The sequence below is a fragment of the Oryza glaberrima genome, chromosome 6 (genome assembly GCF_000147395.1).
Source record: "Oryza glaberrima chromosome 6, OglaRS2, whole genome shotgun sequence".
NCBI lineage: Eukaryota > Viridiplantae > Streptophyta > Magnoliopsida > Poales > Poaceae > Oryza > Oryza glaberrima.
The window spans coordinates 861,530-878,680 of record NC_068331.1 but is presented as its reverse complement, the minus strand read 5'-3'; the positions used below and the strand labels follow the sequence as shown (position 1 = coordinate 878,680).

The 17,151-nt window shown below is 46.7% G+C and overlaps 1 protein-coding gene and 2 pseudogenes across 1 annotated transcript; 2 read left to right on the top strand and 1 right to left on the bottom strand.

The window, feature by feature from the left end:
• The first annotated feature begins 1,869 nt into the window (after window positions 1-1,869).
• Window positions 1,870-2,727, top strand: LOC127775532 (SKP1-like protein 20; annotated as a pseudogene).
• A 66-nt stretch (window positions 2,728-2,793) lies between these two features.
• On the bottom strand, window positions 2,794-5,095 carry LOC127775531 (uncharacterized). Its single transcript, XM_052301782.1, has 2 exons — window positions 4,920-5,095; window positions 2,794-4,193 (listed from the first exon to the last, which is right to left on the bottom strand). The coding sequence occupies exons 1-2, from the start codon at window positions 4,976-4,978 to the stop codon at window positions 3,023-3,025; spliced, it is 1,230 nt and encodes a 409-aa protein (XP_052157742.1). The 5' UTR covers window positions 4,979-5,095; the 3' UTR covers window positions 2,794-3,022.
• Window positions 5,096-6,084: 989 nt separating this feature from the next.
• On the top strand, window positions 6,085-7,650 carry LOC127777684 (uncharacterized; annotated as a pseudogene).
• The last annotated feature ends 9,501 nt before the right edge of the window (window positions 7,651-17,151 follow it).

Sequence of the window (17,151 nt, the reverse complement as noted above, 5' to 3'; positions counted from 1 at the left end):
TTAATTACCTTGTCCTAATTTGTATTTGCAATGTACTTAGACTCGATATTCGATTGAATTCATGGGAAAAAAAGGATGCGCACGTAGCATCTGATCGGCAATCAATCACCAAATTAACATAGGTTATAGAGATCGGACAGCTTCTTCGCCTTCGTATCGATATTTTACGGTGCCGATCGAATAAATTATTTTAGTTAGGATTGAATAAATTATTCGGAGTCATGTGACCCCGGGTAATCGAACGTGGGAACACCACTACCCGTATCCGATGGGAAATGTAGCTCTTGATGTTTTTGGCGCCAAGATATTAATATATGGCCATTATATATCCCCCATAGAACAATCACATATACTCCCTCCGTTTCAAAATATTTGACACCGTTAACTTTTTAGCACATGTTTAACCATTCGTCTTATTCAAAAACTTTTGTGAAATATGTAAAATTATATGTCTACATAAAAATATATTTAGCAATGAATCAAATGATAGGAAAAGAATTAATAATTACTTAAATTTTTTAATAAGACGAACGATGGCGTCAAACATTTCGAAACGGAGGGAGTATAAGGAAAAAAAAATCTAATACACTTAATTGTCTCTATAGGAACTCCTAGGGGGAATTCAGTTCTAATAAATCGTCTTGGTTCCATCATAAGGCATTATTATGCTTCAGTAATAAATATCCATATAAGTCGCTGCCTTTCTTTCACTACACTGTGACAAAAATGCAAATGTTTTTTTTGCTTCTGGCAACTGTGCTTCTGTTCCGCAACTAAAGCTGTATCACTATGTGCTCTTTTATTCTGTTCTTGTCTGATGATTCTATTTTTATGGGGGAAATGAGCTGGACATGCTTGTTTCTATGGTTTACAACTGTTGTATGTCTATTTTGTTTATCTCTATTAGTATCAAGAGCAATTTGCCAATGGTCTATGTTATAATCATCATGGTTTATACATTATTTATTATTGGATTAAATTGAATGGTAATTTACTGACAGATATTTCCAACATTATAAACCCCAAGAAGATCTTCCCTGGCGCGTGTGGAAGTTTGATCAGATATTAAGCATTTTAGATAAAGAAATTAAATAATCTGGCCCTCTTCACCAACCGAATGTATCAGAGATTAGCATTTTTGGATAAATAATAAGGCGGCCGAGAAGAGGGCCGAGAAGAGGGCAGATTAGCTTACCAATCCGAACCGCACGCCTCTCATCTGACGGTCGCAGTTGAGTCGGTAACAAATTAACAAGGTGATAAGCGATCCAGATTTATGAAGAAACACCCATTCTTCTCTTCGAATTTACACAAGGAAACGAATTCATCTTAACGTACATTTGGATTCCGTTTCGATTTAACAAGCAAAGCAATCGTTTCGGAATAGCAGTTGAGATATTAGACTCGGATTCGATTCGATTCAATTCATGCAAATAAATAGATAAGCACAGATCACCTACTGATCATTGGCAATTAATCCAGGTCTCAGAGAGAGATCGATCGATCAGCTTCTTCAATAACAATTTCGGGGACGGCTAATGAGCGATCGATCGCTCCCATCCCCCCCTACACTCCTCCCCCCCCCCCCCCCTCCCTTCCCTTCTTCTCTTCCTACTGCACCATAAATTTTTAAAAAAATAAAAAAATAAGTTAGAAAAATTTATGTATAGAAATAATTAGATATATAAACTTTTGACTTATAAACATTCGCTCTACAAACTTTAGATGTGTAAACTTTAGGTGTATAAACTTAATAAAAAGAGGAAAAGAAAAAAAACATTGCCGGTAGCGATCAATAGCTCAGTAGGACTTTCGAACAATTTCTCCATGCAAATCGGTTGCTAGCTCGCTTGACAGTTAATGTCATCTATGGCGGCGGCAGAAGAGAAGAAGAAGAAGAAGATAATCAAGGTGATGAGCTCCGACGGGGAGACCTTCGAGATGACGGAGGCGGCGGCGAGCATGTCGCGGATACTCTCCTCCACATGATCGAGGACGGCTGCGCCGGCATCCCTCTCCCCAACGTCGCCGCCAAGCCCCTCGCCAAGATCATCGAGTACTGCACCAAGCACGCCGCCGTCGAAGGCGGCAGCACGGCGGCGGCGGCGGCGGAGCTGAAGAGGTTCGACGAGGAGTTGATCGACGTGGACACGGACACGCTGTACCACCTGCTGATGGCGGGGAACTTGATGGGCGTGGAGGGTGTCCTGGAGCTGGCCGTCCAGCGAACGGCGGAGCTGATCAGGGGCAAGTCGCCGGAGGAGATCAGGGACACCTTCAAGATCGCCAACGACTTCACGCCGGAGGAGGAGGAGGAGATCATCAACGAGAACGCGTGGGCCTTACAGTAAATCATAATAATTTGTTAGGCGTAGTAATAATAATTAGTAATAATAGATTTTTTTTGTTTATGCTTTTGCTTAATTATTGGTAGTATCTTTCGTAATTGAAATGTTCTCGAGTCCTAATCGATTTGATTAGTTACATTTTTGCAATATATTGTTCAATTTAACATGTGCATGTTTTGGCGCCAAGATATCTGAGACAAGGCCATTATTCCCCAGAGAACAATCATCAACAATCTAAGTCACCTTAATTAATCGTCTTGGTTGCATATATATGATGCTTCAGTAATGCAGGGAACATATGTTTCAGTACACTGCACTCAGCAGGCTGGTGTAGCAACATCAGGAGAAATTTTATGGACATGATCCTTGATCAGTATGTAAAAGAAAAAGGGCATAATCATTCATGAAACAACTCTCAGCGACATCCCTCCGGCGTCACACAACATAACCATTAACCAACGATAATATAATATTAAGGCAGCATTCACATGGTCACAGAACATAGACCAACCCTGCACAGTACATGCAAGAACCTGCATTTCTCATACTACAGATACAACTTCAGTGTACTCTTACAAGAATCCATACATATGCCACAGGTCAAGAAACCATTAAATCACACTAGCAAGTACGGATATGGCTTGTGCAACGCTGGCTAAAACTTGATGAGAACATCATTGGTTGACATCATAAATCAAACTGGGTACCACCCACATGTTGTCTACTTGAAAGTCTGGGACGCGGTCTATTCTACTAGGAACTGGCTGACCGAGCTCGACCGCAGTCCAAGGTTCACCAGAATCTCCAGATGGTTTCGCAACATAAATCCAGTTACTCTTTCCGCCCCATCTTTCAGGGCTCGTGCAACAGAATGTAGGGTCCCTCCCATCAAGGCTGACAAATAGAGCACTATTTTCCAACCTTTCCATCTTCACACACTCAACTGTTTCAGCAGAAAACTCAAGACGAAAGACTTGAAAGGTGCGAGGCAATTGGTCGCGGTCTGTTGACAAATCAACCATGAGAAGCATTTCACCACAGGCCACCAGCCATGGCCCAGAACGTGGGCCTGTAACCATTTCTTCTCGTCGCAGAACCGCTACTTCCTGTATGCTGAGCTCAGGTGCAAATTGCATGGTGTGAAGCCTGCCAAGAACATCCATCGCAAAAATCTCACCTTTGAAGAGCACAATCTGAAGAATGTGCTCACCGCCATAAACGTGCTTTGTCCAAGAGTTTGTTCCAACCTGCCAATAGAATATGGAAGACCTCGAACAAAGTATCAGATGTGAGTTGAGTGAATTAAGTGGAGCCGTAAGGATGCTGTAGTAGATATCCCTGTCGCCCATGAAGTTGAGTTTGGGAGACTTCAGCTTAGTGCCAGTGTAAGCATCAACAAAGAGGCAGTTCTTCTCATGATAGGAGAAGATGAGATATCCATATGAGCAGCCCAAATAGCGCATGCGATTTGGAGCATCTGGCGGAGCTGAACAACGAAGGGATATGTTTCTCTTGGATGGATCATCAAGCTGCCATTTGCAGTAAGATAAAAGATTGTCCTTCAAAAGGACGCGAAGGGGACAGATATTAGGTGTATTTAGTTTGAGGCAGAGAGGTGGGAAGTTGAAAGTATATACGGATGGAAAGGAAGATAGCGCAGCTCGCCAAGAGTGGCAGGTGGCACTAAAAGCAAGCAAGTCCTGGAATGAGCTAAGCAAAGCAATGATTTGGTGAAGGAGGCTTTCCAGGAGACCTGGCCAAACATGGGGTTCACACAAGGTAGAAGATGTAGGCACTGATGAGTGGCAGGTTTTCTTAAAGGGCCTTTCTGCAGCAGCAACTTCCCTGTCAAACAAAGAAAAATTCAGAGATTACTGGAGCAGAGAAAACATTCGAAGATAAAATTACTACTTCCTACTAGTAAAGATTGAGAGATAGAGTGGAGTGATATTGATCCAACTGTGTTGTTTCAGTGAAGCAATATAAAGCGGTAACTTCACCTACAGCTTCTTGAGTCATTACAGTGACCCTTATGAGTTATGACACATTGAGGCAAATAAAACTGACCATTTCATTGAACTGTAAGTCTGTAACGAACTAACGATTCCCAGAATAAGATGTGCATCAACGTCCTAGATGCCAACCAAAACAATATACGCCAGAACCACCTACAGCTTTGATATCTTAAACAATACCACAATTGTAATAATCTGTTTATATTGTGCCAAACCTATTTTTGTTTTTTTCCTCCCTTCCCTTCAAAATAAGACAAAATGGTACTTCGTATTCCACCCTCCCAAAATTAATGAAAATGTTTATTTTGACAGTATGAATATGCGGCAATACACCCTATTTATCTGGAAAAAAGATAGTGCATTTGATTAATAATTTATTAATAGATCTGGTTGGTTCCTTTGGCAGCCAACGCAGCTTCAGCCATCAGTGATTCAGTGTCAAATGCTACCATACAAGAATGTCAGGTACCATAAACTTCTTGGAACTATATACCTATAATCAACTAGAAATCTACAAAACTAAGCAAAATCGAAGCAAGAACGGAAACCAAATTACCTGTGGCCGAGAGCGCTCAGCTCCGTTGGCGGCGGCATCTCCTGGCGGCTCCCGTCCATGGCCGCTGCTGCTCCTACCACTCACTAATCCGTAGCTTCACCGGATCCGCCGGCCGGCGAGGAGACCGGGCAACCGGCGGCGGCGCGTCCGAGCCTCCGAGGCGAGGCGAAGCGAAGAAGCGGCGGATATGGATGCGTCGGCGAGGCCATGATCCATGGCCCATGGGAGGCCCAAATAATCCGCAGGCCCGTAGAACTTCGCAGTCCGGCCCAAATATTGAGTTGGGCCCATAATTTTCAGCCCACATGGAGAGACCAAACTGGCCCACGTTGAAGGCCATAAGACGAGCAGGAGAAGGGGAGAGAGAGGGCAAACCGACATCGCCGGAGAGGTCGCCGGCGGCATCGTCGTCCTCGCCGTCGCCGGAGATCGGACCTCCTCCACAAGGTCTGCGCTCTCTCTACCCTCCCGCCTTCTCGCGCCTAAACCCTGTTCCTCTTTTTTTTTTTTCTTGATACATTTCTCGATCTCTTGTGTCATCCAACCCTAACCAAGAAACGGGCGCGTTCGCTAGGGTTGGAATTTCCACTGGATTTTTGTTGTTAGATGTGCTTGCTAACAAAGTAACAACCCTAGATTGATATGGTTGATTAGGTGGGTTTATCAATCGTGTCATGTAAATCAACGTGCCTCTTCTACTTTTGGGGTTGATTTTTTTAATAGAAAAATAGTACTCTTTGGATGAGCGGTGTTGATTTTTTTAATAGAAATTTGGAAGCCAAGCATGAGTTGATTGATGTACAAATGGAGAGAGGAATCAGTACGCAAAAATACACTCAGATCATTTTTATGCGCGTTATTTGATTACACAGTACTGAAGTGCTCCATAGAAAAGCTCAAAACTGTACTATGCAGGAAAACATTTCGATTAGAGAAAAAAACTAGCCCTTTTCCTCTATGATATTGTATATTTGTATCTCCCTGAACATAAAAATGCACCTGGTTGAATTGAAATCTTCTTTCCCATTGTATAATGACTATTTAGATGTCTTCTGCATGTATTTTGTAGCTGAAATTCTAGCAGGCTTCCAGATTAGTCAGTTTCATCCTTCTAACTTGTGATCAAATTCGTTATGTGTTGCAGGGAGTTCGGCAATCTGCCATCATGCAAAGCCCCAGCAAGATCTCTGATGCCTCTGGCTCAATGCCCCCTGCCACGTCTGTGCGCAAAGGTTCCAAGAAGAACTGCTTCACTCCATTGTTCCTCTGTTGGGCTCCTTCGTCGACATTCTCGCCTTTGCTGGCACCTGCCATTCTTGGCGTGCTGCCTTCTCATCATACCCATCAAAATCTGCCTTTCGCACCTTACTCCCACCACTCCTCGTCCGACCCAATGTCCGCGTCAAATCCCCTTGTATCCCTTCTACCAGCAATGGTCCTCACAAGCTACTACGCTCATGTCAGGTCATTGATCTAGCCAACCGAAACACCCCGCTCCGCTGCCAGATTCCTCGAGAAACTCTGCAGAAGATGCTTTTTGCAGGCTCTTCTCATGGTCAACTCATATGCTGCCGCAGTGGTTACTGTCTCGTTGTTGATGTGTTCACCGGTGCTGAGGTTTCACCACCACGTCTTCCATTCAGCAAGGACCATGAGGAGATCTACTTTTGTGGCACTCTGACGGCTCCTATCACGTCACCCAACTCACATCTCCTTATCAGCAACCGGTCATCTCTGTTCGATTGGCCGGTTGGAAGTGACTCCTGGTCTGAGCTCAAGCTTCCTGTTAATCGGGTCGATCAGATTGTGGAATTCAATGGTCAGCTCATCGCCGTGATTGAATACAAGCTGTACACTTTGCAGTTGGCCCCCAAGCTTCGCCTGAAGAAGATGAAAACCCTGTGGTGGGATGACATGAGTGAATGTCCATATTTGAGACCATGGCTAGTGGTTTGCGATGGCATGCTTCTCATTGTTGACCACTACATAACTTTGTCATTTGGAGCACCAGTCAACTACAGACCGTACCGCCTGGACATGTCAGCCAAGCCTGCAAAATGGGTGGAGGTAAAGAAGCTGGAGAACTGGGCACTCTTTATCGGGGGTGATGCGAGAAGCCCGCCGTTTGCTTTCAAGAACCCGGAGCGCTGGGGAGGGAGGAGCAACTGCTTGTACTATGCTCACTACTCCCAGCCATGGAGCCTTCATGGGTTGGGTGATGATGCAGATGCTGTGTGGGATCCTACCACTGATGATAACCTTGTGTTCAAAAGAAACTGGTACAGTCAGCTGCAGGCCTTCTGGGTGTATCCAAGCATGTTCTATTCAGACGGAGACGGCCAGTGATTGGCACACGCACGAGTGCTCTGCTCTTATTAGCTTCTTCTGAAATTGCCCCCTTGTGATGTAGAGCAGAGACTTGTGCAACTTGGCCTAGAAATCTAGGAGATCCTCATGGTGGTCTTTATGTCTAGTTTAACACTTGCAGTCGTTTTGTAGTTCGGTTATTAGCTGCATTACCATCTGATAGTAGGGTGTGACTGCACTGGATGCAAGTGTAGTTAACTAGTTGTTGCTTTTCCACTGGTGATGGTAAGTAATGTTTCGTTCTGTAAGGGTTTGGAACTTTTGTTCTTCTTCGCAGCAATGGTTTGGAACACTAATGTAATGCTTGTGCACTTTGTCTTGTGATTTGGTGCTGCTCCAAATTTTCTTGCAGGACAAATAGATTTTCTTGTACTGGGATATTTTCTATGTACTTCTGAATCGGAATCACATTGGTAACTTTGATCTGTAATTTTGGTAACTTTGATCTGTAATTTTGGAGTTTCAGGAAGCAGAAAGAAGCCTCGTGTTCCGGTAATGGGTTGATAAACATATTGGGGCAATTGCAAATTTACTACAGTTTTAAATTGTTATTGTAAAACTACCACATCCGAATAGCATTCTTGCAAAATATCATAAAAACCAGAGTCTTAAGTTAGATTAAGAAAAACAATGGGCAAGTTTGCAAATGCCCCAAACGTATAAGATTTACATAAACCCCTCTCGATCAGATCAAATCCATTCCCCGAAAAAAAAAAAAAGATCAAATCCACTCAACTGCACGCGTGTGCATGTTTCAGAAACGGATTCATCGCAACAGTTCGCATTGAAATTAGACTCGGATTAGATCGGTTTCATGCAATTAATTGATTTCTCCGTGCAAACCGGTCGCTAGCTCGCTGGACAGTTGTCGTCATCAATGGCGGAAGAAGATATCAACAAGATGATGAGCTCCGACGGGGAGATATCATCAATGGCGGAGAGGGCGGCGAGCCTGTTGCGGCAACTGATCGAGGACGGCTGCGCCGCCGCCAAACCCCTCGCTGAGATGGTCGAGTACTGCGCCAAGCACGCCGCCGACGAAGCTCAAGGTAAGGAAGAGGAAGTATTAGACGGCGAGTCCAGCGACGAGGAGGAGACGGACATACTCAGGCTGGAGGCCAGCTTGATGGGCGTGGAGAACATGCTCAGCGCACGGCGGAGCTCATCAAGGACAAGGACAAGCCGCCGGAGCCGTCGCCGGAGAACGACCCCTTCCACGGCTCACAGTATACATTCATTTATTGAGCACTGCTACACAGACTAAATTTTCTTATTAACAATCATCTCAGCCATCTTATTATACAGTGAAAGCAGCAAGCTATATTACACGAGAATGCACCACATCATCACAAATATAATAGCCGTCAGATAAAGGGTTTGGGTAAACTATTGCCATTGGATCAAACGGGTACATGTATTAAAAAAAACATAAATGGGCTAAACATATGGAAATTTCCGGAGGTTTCTGTTACCTCCTCCTAGACACATGATAAAAATGAGTGAGGATAAAAGAGAGAAGAAAGATCTAGTGATTTCTCTTATTATAACCATATAGTACAACTTGGAAATCAATACTTTGTAAAATAAAATTAACTTATTATATCAAAACCTTCTTCAAAGCTTAGCTAAACTAATAGACCATATAGAAAAGTTCTTAAACAGATTAAAAAGTCGCGCAAAGTGCGACTACGTGGCTAGTTTAATTTAGCACTGCTACACAGACTAAATTTTCTTACTCTCTCCATCCCAAAATAATTTTCTTACTCCCTCCATCCCAAAATGTTTGACGCCGTTGATTTTTTTAAACATGTTTGACCGTTCGTCTTATTCAAAAAATTTAAGTAATTATTAATTATTTTCCTATCATTTGATTCATTGTTAAATATACTTTTATGTATACATATAGTTTTACATATTTCACAAAATTTTTCGAACAAGACGAATGGCCAAACATGTTTAAAAAAGTCAACGGCGTCAAACATTTAGGGAAGGAGGGAGTATTAACAATCATCTCAACCATTTAATTTAGTTGCATGAAAGTTATAAAAAAATCAACGTAAACTCATAGCGTGACACGTCGGTTTTAGTAAGAAAATGTTAGTACGTATAGCCTTTTCCTTGTTTATTTATTATTAGTTAAAGACATTATTATTCAGAGTAATTAGCAATAGATTTGTTTATTCCTTGTAAAAGATTTCGAATCCTGATTAATGATTTATAGTATTTTGCAACGGATTTGCTAAATGTGTCGCCAGTTTTTTTAGGTTTATCAGGTTTTGGAAAATAATATCTGCTCAGCAGATAAATGTCCTTCCTGACCAGTATGAAAAAGAAGGCAAATTTTCAGGGAACAATGCTTTCATGAGGAATCCATTTATGCCGAGTCAATAAACCGTAGTTAAATCACACAAGCAGTATGGCTAAAAACTTGATGACAACAAAACGAAGATGATAGATAGATCACTGGTTGATGCAAGCCGACGCTTCTTCATTCAGGATTCCATGGATGTACTCACACATGACACATTAGTGTTAGTGTTAGTAAGAGTTTACTAATAAAATTTCAGTGAGTTAGTAAACCATTACTAAAGCAAAAGACATGATTAAATGATCGTCCGATTTTCGGTTCTGGAAACTAGTGTTAACCTATCTATCATGCGCCTTCTCGATCGCTAAGAGAAGGTAAAGTAAATTGCAATGCCAAGGCGTTCCGCTAACGAAGTCAATCATGAAACAACTCTCAAGAACATTCATAGTACAATTTAGCCTAAAGATATATATATATATATATTGTGCAACTCATGCGTCACATAACATTGTCAGCTATATAATGTAAGTCTGGAACTGTTGAAACATGAATTCGGCAATAATAAAAGAGATAGTGCATGAGACCTAAAAGTGGATGGATGCGGAGATAAGGATTTAGACAGGTTCAGGCCCTCTCAATGAGAGGTATCCTACTCCTGTTTGGGAATTTGAATCCGCCGGGTGTAGTATAGATCTGACGATCATATGTGCTTATGCCCCCTAGAGGGCCTCCTGCCCACCTTATATAGGATGGAGGGCAGGATTACAAGATAGAAACCTTAACCAATACGGTATCGGTTTACTAAATCTACTTTACAATCTTATCAAACCAGGACTTTAGGCCGTTCCGTAATATACAAGGAAACGTAATACCCAAGTCATGATCTGTTACATATTTTATAGATATGAGTTATCCCCTATAACTAGTCGGATAACCATGCCGTGTGGGTATGGGGTACCCATAATCTCCACAGTAGCCCCTGAGACCTTCGCAGTCGAAAAGATAATCTTCTCTCGAACTATATTACTCCAAAGCCGAGTGCTTCAATCATCTTCGCCATGATCTCCCGAGTACTTTTACCGAATCAGAAGACCGTGGAGGGCTGAAAAACAAAGTCAGGTGCATCGACTAGATGCACCTAATAGGTGTAGCCCCGACTATGTGGTTAATTGAATAAACCAAGCATATAGTCAGGGAATAAATAATCCAACCAACTGAGTGGTTTTTGATCATTATAGTCAACCAAGTGACTTGATATCAATATATAGCATATGCGGTATGAATCCCCAAATAACATGATCCAAGTGATATACCGACTACTTTGTAAAAATTGATGCGAGCAACCTAAAGTTGACTACATCATTGAAAATTCACTTAGCAAAACAGCTATAAAAAAGCTTGAATGCAGTGAATAAAGAAATTTCCAAAGTATTGGGCATACACCATGCACACACTGCTTTAACAGATGTGCTTAAGTCCTTAAAAGACACATGGTTTCACCACACCTGGAAATATACGGCATATGTGGTGTAACATCCGAGTAAATAAACTCATAAGGATTTACCAACCGCCTGGAAAATGACCACAATATATAATCAGCCTAAGCCATAATATTGGTCAATAAAAATGCACACTTACGTGGCAAAAAGCAATGATATTGTATCCAATCAATTGCTTGATAAACCCAAACAACGCCTTGACTATATAAAAAAGTCAGCGGGGTAGCTATAAAAAACTTCACTGTTGGTCACCTTTTAAAATGCATTGTACCAACTCCTAAAAAGTTGAGTAACTGTGGTATAAAAAGATTTTAAGGTATTGGGCACTTGATCACGCGCACTTTGGCCTAAGCAAAAAGTGCCTAGGTCCCTAAAAGAACGTGACAGGCCACACCTGAAAATATGGGCTGCAGACATATTAGGCCTAGGCCAAAAAATATGCCTTCGACACCCTTTAAAGGATGACGCATGTAACATGCTCCCGAGTAATAAATCTTTTGGGTGATATAGACCAAGTGTAGCTCATATGAATAGCTTCTGATCTGAGTGATTATCCCTTATGGGATACTCCCAAATAGATATAATAATTGAATCCCGACTGGCGCAAGTATTCGGTTGATAACCCTTACGGGGAATAATAAATAGTCCAGTCTTTGAGCATAGAAAATAGACCCATGATCATGAATTCATGTTGCATGTATCGGGAACAAGTCCAAATTGAAGGTATGATGCTTGTGTTTGAGCAGGTAAGCCCCTGAGCATATAGCTTGTCCTTCTGTCGTAGTCACAATTGTCCATTGATGGTAGCTGACGCAGTTGATATAGAGACAAGACGACCAATATAGAGATAATATTGCCCACCAGAGGTGGCAAAAATATTGGTGGTAGTGAAGATAATGATACCAATCAAAAGCGATAAAGTTGCATAGCCGTGGAGGCGAAGAAAGTAGTCGGTAGCAGTCAGGTCAGCCAGCAATGAATATGAAGGCGCCCAGCGATAAAGTTGCATAGCCATGGCAGCGAAATAATCAGTCGGTGACAGACGAGGCAGCTGGTGAAGAAGATGAAGATGCCCATTAGTGGTGACATAATAAGTCATCCGTGAAGGCGAGGATACCGGTCGGTGGTGACGGAAGCAAGCCGAGGGTGAAGATGTAGACACGCATCAAAGGCGATGACGAAATCCACCAATCATGAAGATGAAGAAAATAGTCGGCGACGACAAACGCAACCGACAGTAATGATGATTAGTAGCAACAAAGATGATCGACTATGATGACGAAGTTGCCCATCAAACAGCATTAGAATAGGCTATGTTGAAGAGGCTTGACAGGATATTGATGAAGATGACGATGTCGGTAATCCAGTCAATAGCAGTGTAGCAACCAATGATAATGACTAAGACGCTCATCAGCGTTTGCATAGTAGGTCAACCGTGAAGGCGAAATAACAAGCCGGCAATGACGGAAGCAACCGGAGGCTAAGACGTAGTCATCCATTAGCAACGGCAGAGATGTCAGGGCCGATGAAGTAGAGGTGCTGGTAATGAAGTCAGTGACAATAATCCATCAAACTGTTGAGAAGATATCAAAGCTCAAGTAATTTTCTTGATGTGTGCATAACGAAGATTGATGCAACACCCATTGATTTGTAAAGATGGTAGTAGAACTTGGAGTTGTAGCTGTTGCAGATGCTTCACTTGAAGGAAAGTAAATACTGTTATCCAACTCATCAAAACTGAGCTGATTGGTTGATAACTCTAAACTCTCGGACATGTAGATAAAATCTCAAACTTTGATACTTGAAAAATTTGGAGTAGATTGTGGCGGCGTGAAGAAGCCAAAATTGCCGGTGTAATAATAAGAGTTGCTGAAGTAGAACGTCTGCTCTGAAGTGAAGACGAAACTGATGACTCCCGAAGTAGATTCCATAGAACTCGTTGGCTGATTGATTGATTGCTTCATCTTGACATAAAGCTTGTCGAATTTTGAGAGTCTTGTATTTGTGTAGCCCCCGACTCTTTGGTTAGTTGAGAAACAACTAAACATAGAGTCGAGAACTGTAGCTTTTTGTCGTCGAGTAGTCATTGCTTGAGTGAAGATACGCATAGAAGATGTCCGAGTAGAAATCTTGAATATTGGAACACCACTTGTTGTAGTAAAATAACACGGCATTATACTTGTTGACGCATGCCGAGATGTTGAGGCTCTTGTAGACGTCGTGGTCGGCGAAGTAGCAAAGCTTGCGAAGTAAAGGCAATAGAGTTTGCCGGTGCCGAAGATAATAAAGATGAAGTTGCTCGAAGAAGTAGAGTGATGATGAAAACGAAGACGTTCTTTAACAGCGGCAAAATAGGCCAGCCATGAAAGTGAAGACGCCATGGGCGGTGGCAAAGGCAAACTGGTGATGATGATGACACCAGTCAATGTTGACGAAGACATGTAGCTGTGGAGGCAAACAAACCAGTCGGCATCAGACAAGGCAGCCAGCAATGAAGACGATGACGTCCATCAGTAGTGGTAGCGGTATAAACCAGCCGTAGAGGCAAGGACACCAGTCAATCAGTAGGCGAGACGACCGGCGGTGAAGACTATAAGGCCAATCAATAGTATCATAATCATGCAGCCATGGAAGTGAAGAAACCAGTCGGCAGCAGACGTAGACAGCTTGTGTTGAAGATGACGACGCTTATTAGCGGTGGCGGCGACGTGGCTAGCCGTGAAGACGATAGCACCAGTTGGCGTCATACGAGGTGGCCGGTCGGTGAAGATGTAGATGTCTAACGATGGCGGCAAAATAGGCCAGCCGTGCAGGCGGAGACACCAGTCAGCGGCGGACGAAGGCAAGCCGGCGGTGAAGTCGTAGACGCCCAACAACGGCGGCATAATAGGCTGGCCGTGCAGGCGGAAGCACCAGTCGGCGGTGGCGAAGGCAAGCCGGCGGTGAAGTCGTAGACGCCCAACAACAGCGGCATAATAGGCCAGCCGTGCAGGCAGAGACACCAGTCGGCGACGGACGAGGCGGCCGGTCGGTGAAGACGTAGACGCCCAACAACAGCGGCATAATAGGCCAGTCGTGCAGGTGGTGACACCAGTCGGCGGAGACGAAGGCAAGCCGGCGGTGAAGATGTAGACACCCAACAACGGTGGCATAATAGGTCGGCCGTGCAGGCGGAAGTACCGGTCGGCGGTGGCGAAGGCAAGCCGGCGATGAAGTCGTAGACGCCCAACAACAGCGGCATAATAGGCCAGCCATGCAGGCGGAGACACCAGTCGGCGATGGACAAGGCGGCCGGTCGGTGAAGACGTAGACGCCCAACAACAACGGCATAATAGGCCAGCCGTGCAAGCGGTGACACCAGTCAACGGAGACGAAGGCAAGCCGGCGGTGAAGATGTAGACACCCAACAACGGTGGCATAATAGGCCGGCCGTGCAGGCGGAAGCACCGGTCGGCGGTGGCGAAGGCAAGCCGGCGGTGAAGTCGTAGACGCCCAACAACAGCGGCATAATAGGCCAGCCGTGCAAGCGGAGACACCAGTCGGCGGCGGACGAGGCGGCCGGTCGGTGAAGACGTAGACGCCCAACAACAGTGGCATAATAGGCCAGCCGTGCAGGCGGTGACACCAGTCGGCGGAGACGAAGGCAAGCCGGAGGTGAAGATGTAGACACCCAACAATGGTGGCATAATAGGCCAGCCGTGCAGGCGGAGACACCAGTCGGCGGCAGACGAGGCGGCCGGTCGGTGAAGACGTAGGCGCCCAACAACGGCTTCATAATAGGCCAACTGTGCAGGCGAGGACACCAGTCAGCGGCGAATGAGGCGGTCGACGGTGAAAGCGAAGATGCCCACCAACGGTGGCATAATAGGCCAGCCGTGCAGGGGGAAACACCGGTTGGCGGCGGCAAAGCCAGGCCGGCGGTGAAGACGTAGACGCCCAACAACGGCGGCATAATAGGCCAGCGGTGTAGGCGAAAACACCGGTCGGCGGCGGCAAAGGCAAGCCGGCGGTGATGACGTAGATGCCCAACAACGGCGACATAATAGGCCAGCCGTGCAGGCGAGGACACCAGTCGGCAGCAGACGGAGGCAGGCCGGAGGTGAAGACGTAGACGCCCAACAACGGCGGCAAAATAGGCCAGCCGTGCAGGCGAGGACACCAGTCAGCGGCGAACGAGGCGGTCGACGGTGAAAGCGAAGATGCCCACCAACGGCGGCGTAATAGGCTAGCCGTGCAGGCGGAAACACCGGTCGGCGGCGACAAAGGCAGGCCGGCGGTGAAGACGCAGACGCCCAACAACGGCGGCATAATAGGCCAGCGGTGCAGGCGGAAACACCGGTCGGCGGCGGCAAAGGCAGGCCGGCGGTGAAGACGTAGACGCCCAACAACGACGGCATAATAGGCCAGCCGTGCAGGCGAGGACACCAGTCGGCGGCAGACGGAGGCAGGCCAGAGGTGAAGACGTAGACGCCCAACAACGGCGGCAAAATAGGCCAGCCGTGCAGGCGAGGACACCAGTCAGCGGCGAACGAGGCGGTCGACGGTGAAAGCGAAGATGCCCACCAACGGCGGCGTAATAGGCTAGCCGTGCAGGCGGAAACACCGGTCGGCGGCGGCAAAGGCAGGCCGGCGGTGAAGACGCAGACGCCCAACAACGGCGGCATAATAGGCCAGCCGTGCAAGCGAGGACACCAGTCAGTGGCAGACGAGGCGGCCGGCGGTGAAGACGTAGGCGCCCAACAACGGCTTCATAATAGGCCAGCCGTGCAGGCGAGGACACCAGTCAGTGGCGAACAAGGCGGTCGACGGTGAAAGCGAAGATGCCCACCAACGGCGGCATAATAGACCAGCCGTGCAGGCGGAAACACCGGTCGGCGGCGGCAAAGGCAGGCCGGCGGTGAAGACGTAGACGCCCAACAACGACGGCATAATAGGCCAGCCGTGCAGGCGAGGACACCAGTCGGCGGCAGACGGAGGCAGGCCGGAGGTGAAGACGTAGACGCCCAACAACGGCGGCAAAATAGGCCAGCCGTGCAGGCGAGGACACCAGTCAGCGGCGAACGAGGCGGTCGACGGTGAAAGCGAAGATGCCCACCAACGGCGGCGTAATAGGCTAGCCGTGCAGGCGGAAACACCGGTCGGCGGCGGCAAAGGCAGGCCGGCGGTGAAGACGTAGACGCCCAACAACGGCGGCATAATAGGCCAGCCGTGCAAGCGAGGACACCAGTCAGCGGCAGACGAGGCGGCCGGCGGTGAAGACGTAGGCGCCCAACAACGGCTTCATAATAGGCCAGCCGTGCAGGCGAGGACACCAGTCAGCGGCCAACGAGGCGGTCGACAGTGAAAGCGAAGATGCCCACCAACGGCGGCATAATAGACCAGCTGTGCAGGCGGAAACACCGGTCGGCGGCGGCAAAGGCAGGCCGGCGGTGAAAGCGAAGATGCCCACCAACGGCGGCATAATAGGCCAGCCGTGCAGGCAGAAACACCGGTCGGCGGCGGCAAAGGCAGGCCGGCGGTGAAGACGTAGACGCCTAACAACGGCGGCATAATAGGCCAGCGGTGCAGGCGGAAACACCGGTCGGCGGCGGCAAAGGCAGGCCGGCGGTGAAGACGTAGACGCCCAACAACGACGGCATAATAGGCCAGCCGTGCAGGCGAGGACACCAGTCGGCGGCAGACGGAGGCAGGCCGGAGGTGAAGACGTAGACGCCCAACAACGGCGGCAAAATAGGCCAGCCGTGCAGGCGAGGACACCAGTCAGCAGCGAACGAGGCGGTCGACGGTGAAAGCGAAGATGCCCACCAACGGCGGCGTAATAGGCTAGCCGTGCAGGCGGAAACACCGGTCGGCGGCGGCAAAGGCAGGCCGGCGGTGAAGACGTAGACGCCCAACAACAGCGGCATAATAGGCCAGCCGTGCAAGCGAGGACACCAGTCAGCGGCAGACGAGGCGGCCGGCGGTGAAGACGTAGGTGCCCAACAACGGCTTCATAATAGGCCAGCCGTGCAGGCGAGGACACCAGTCAGCGGCGAACGAGGCGGTCGACGGTGAAAGC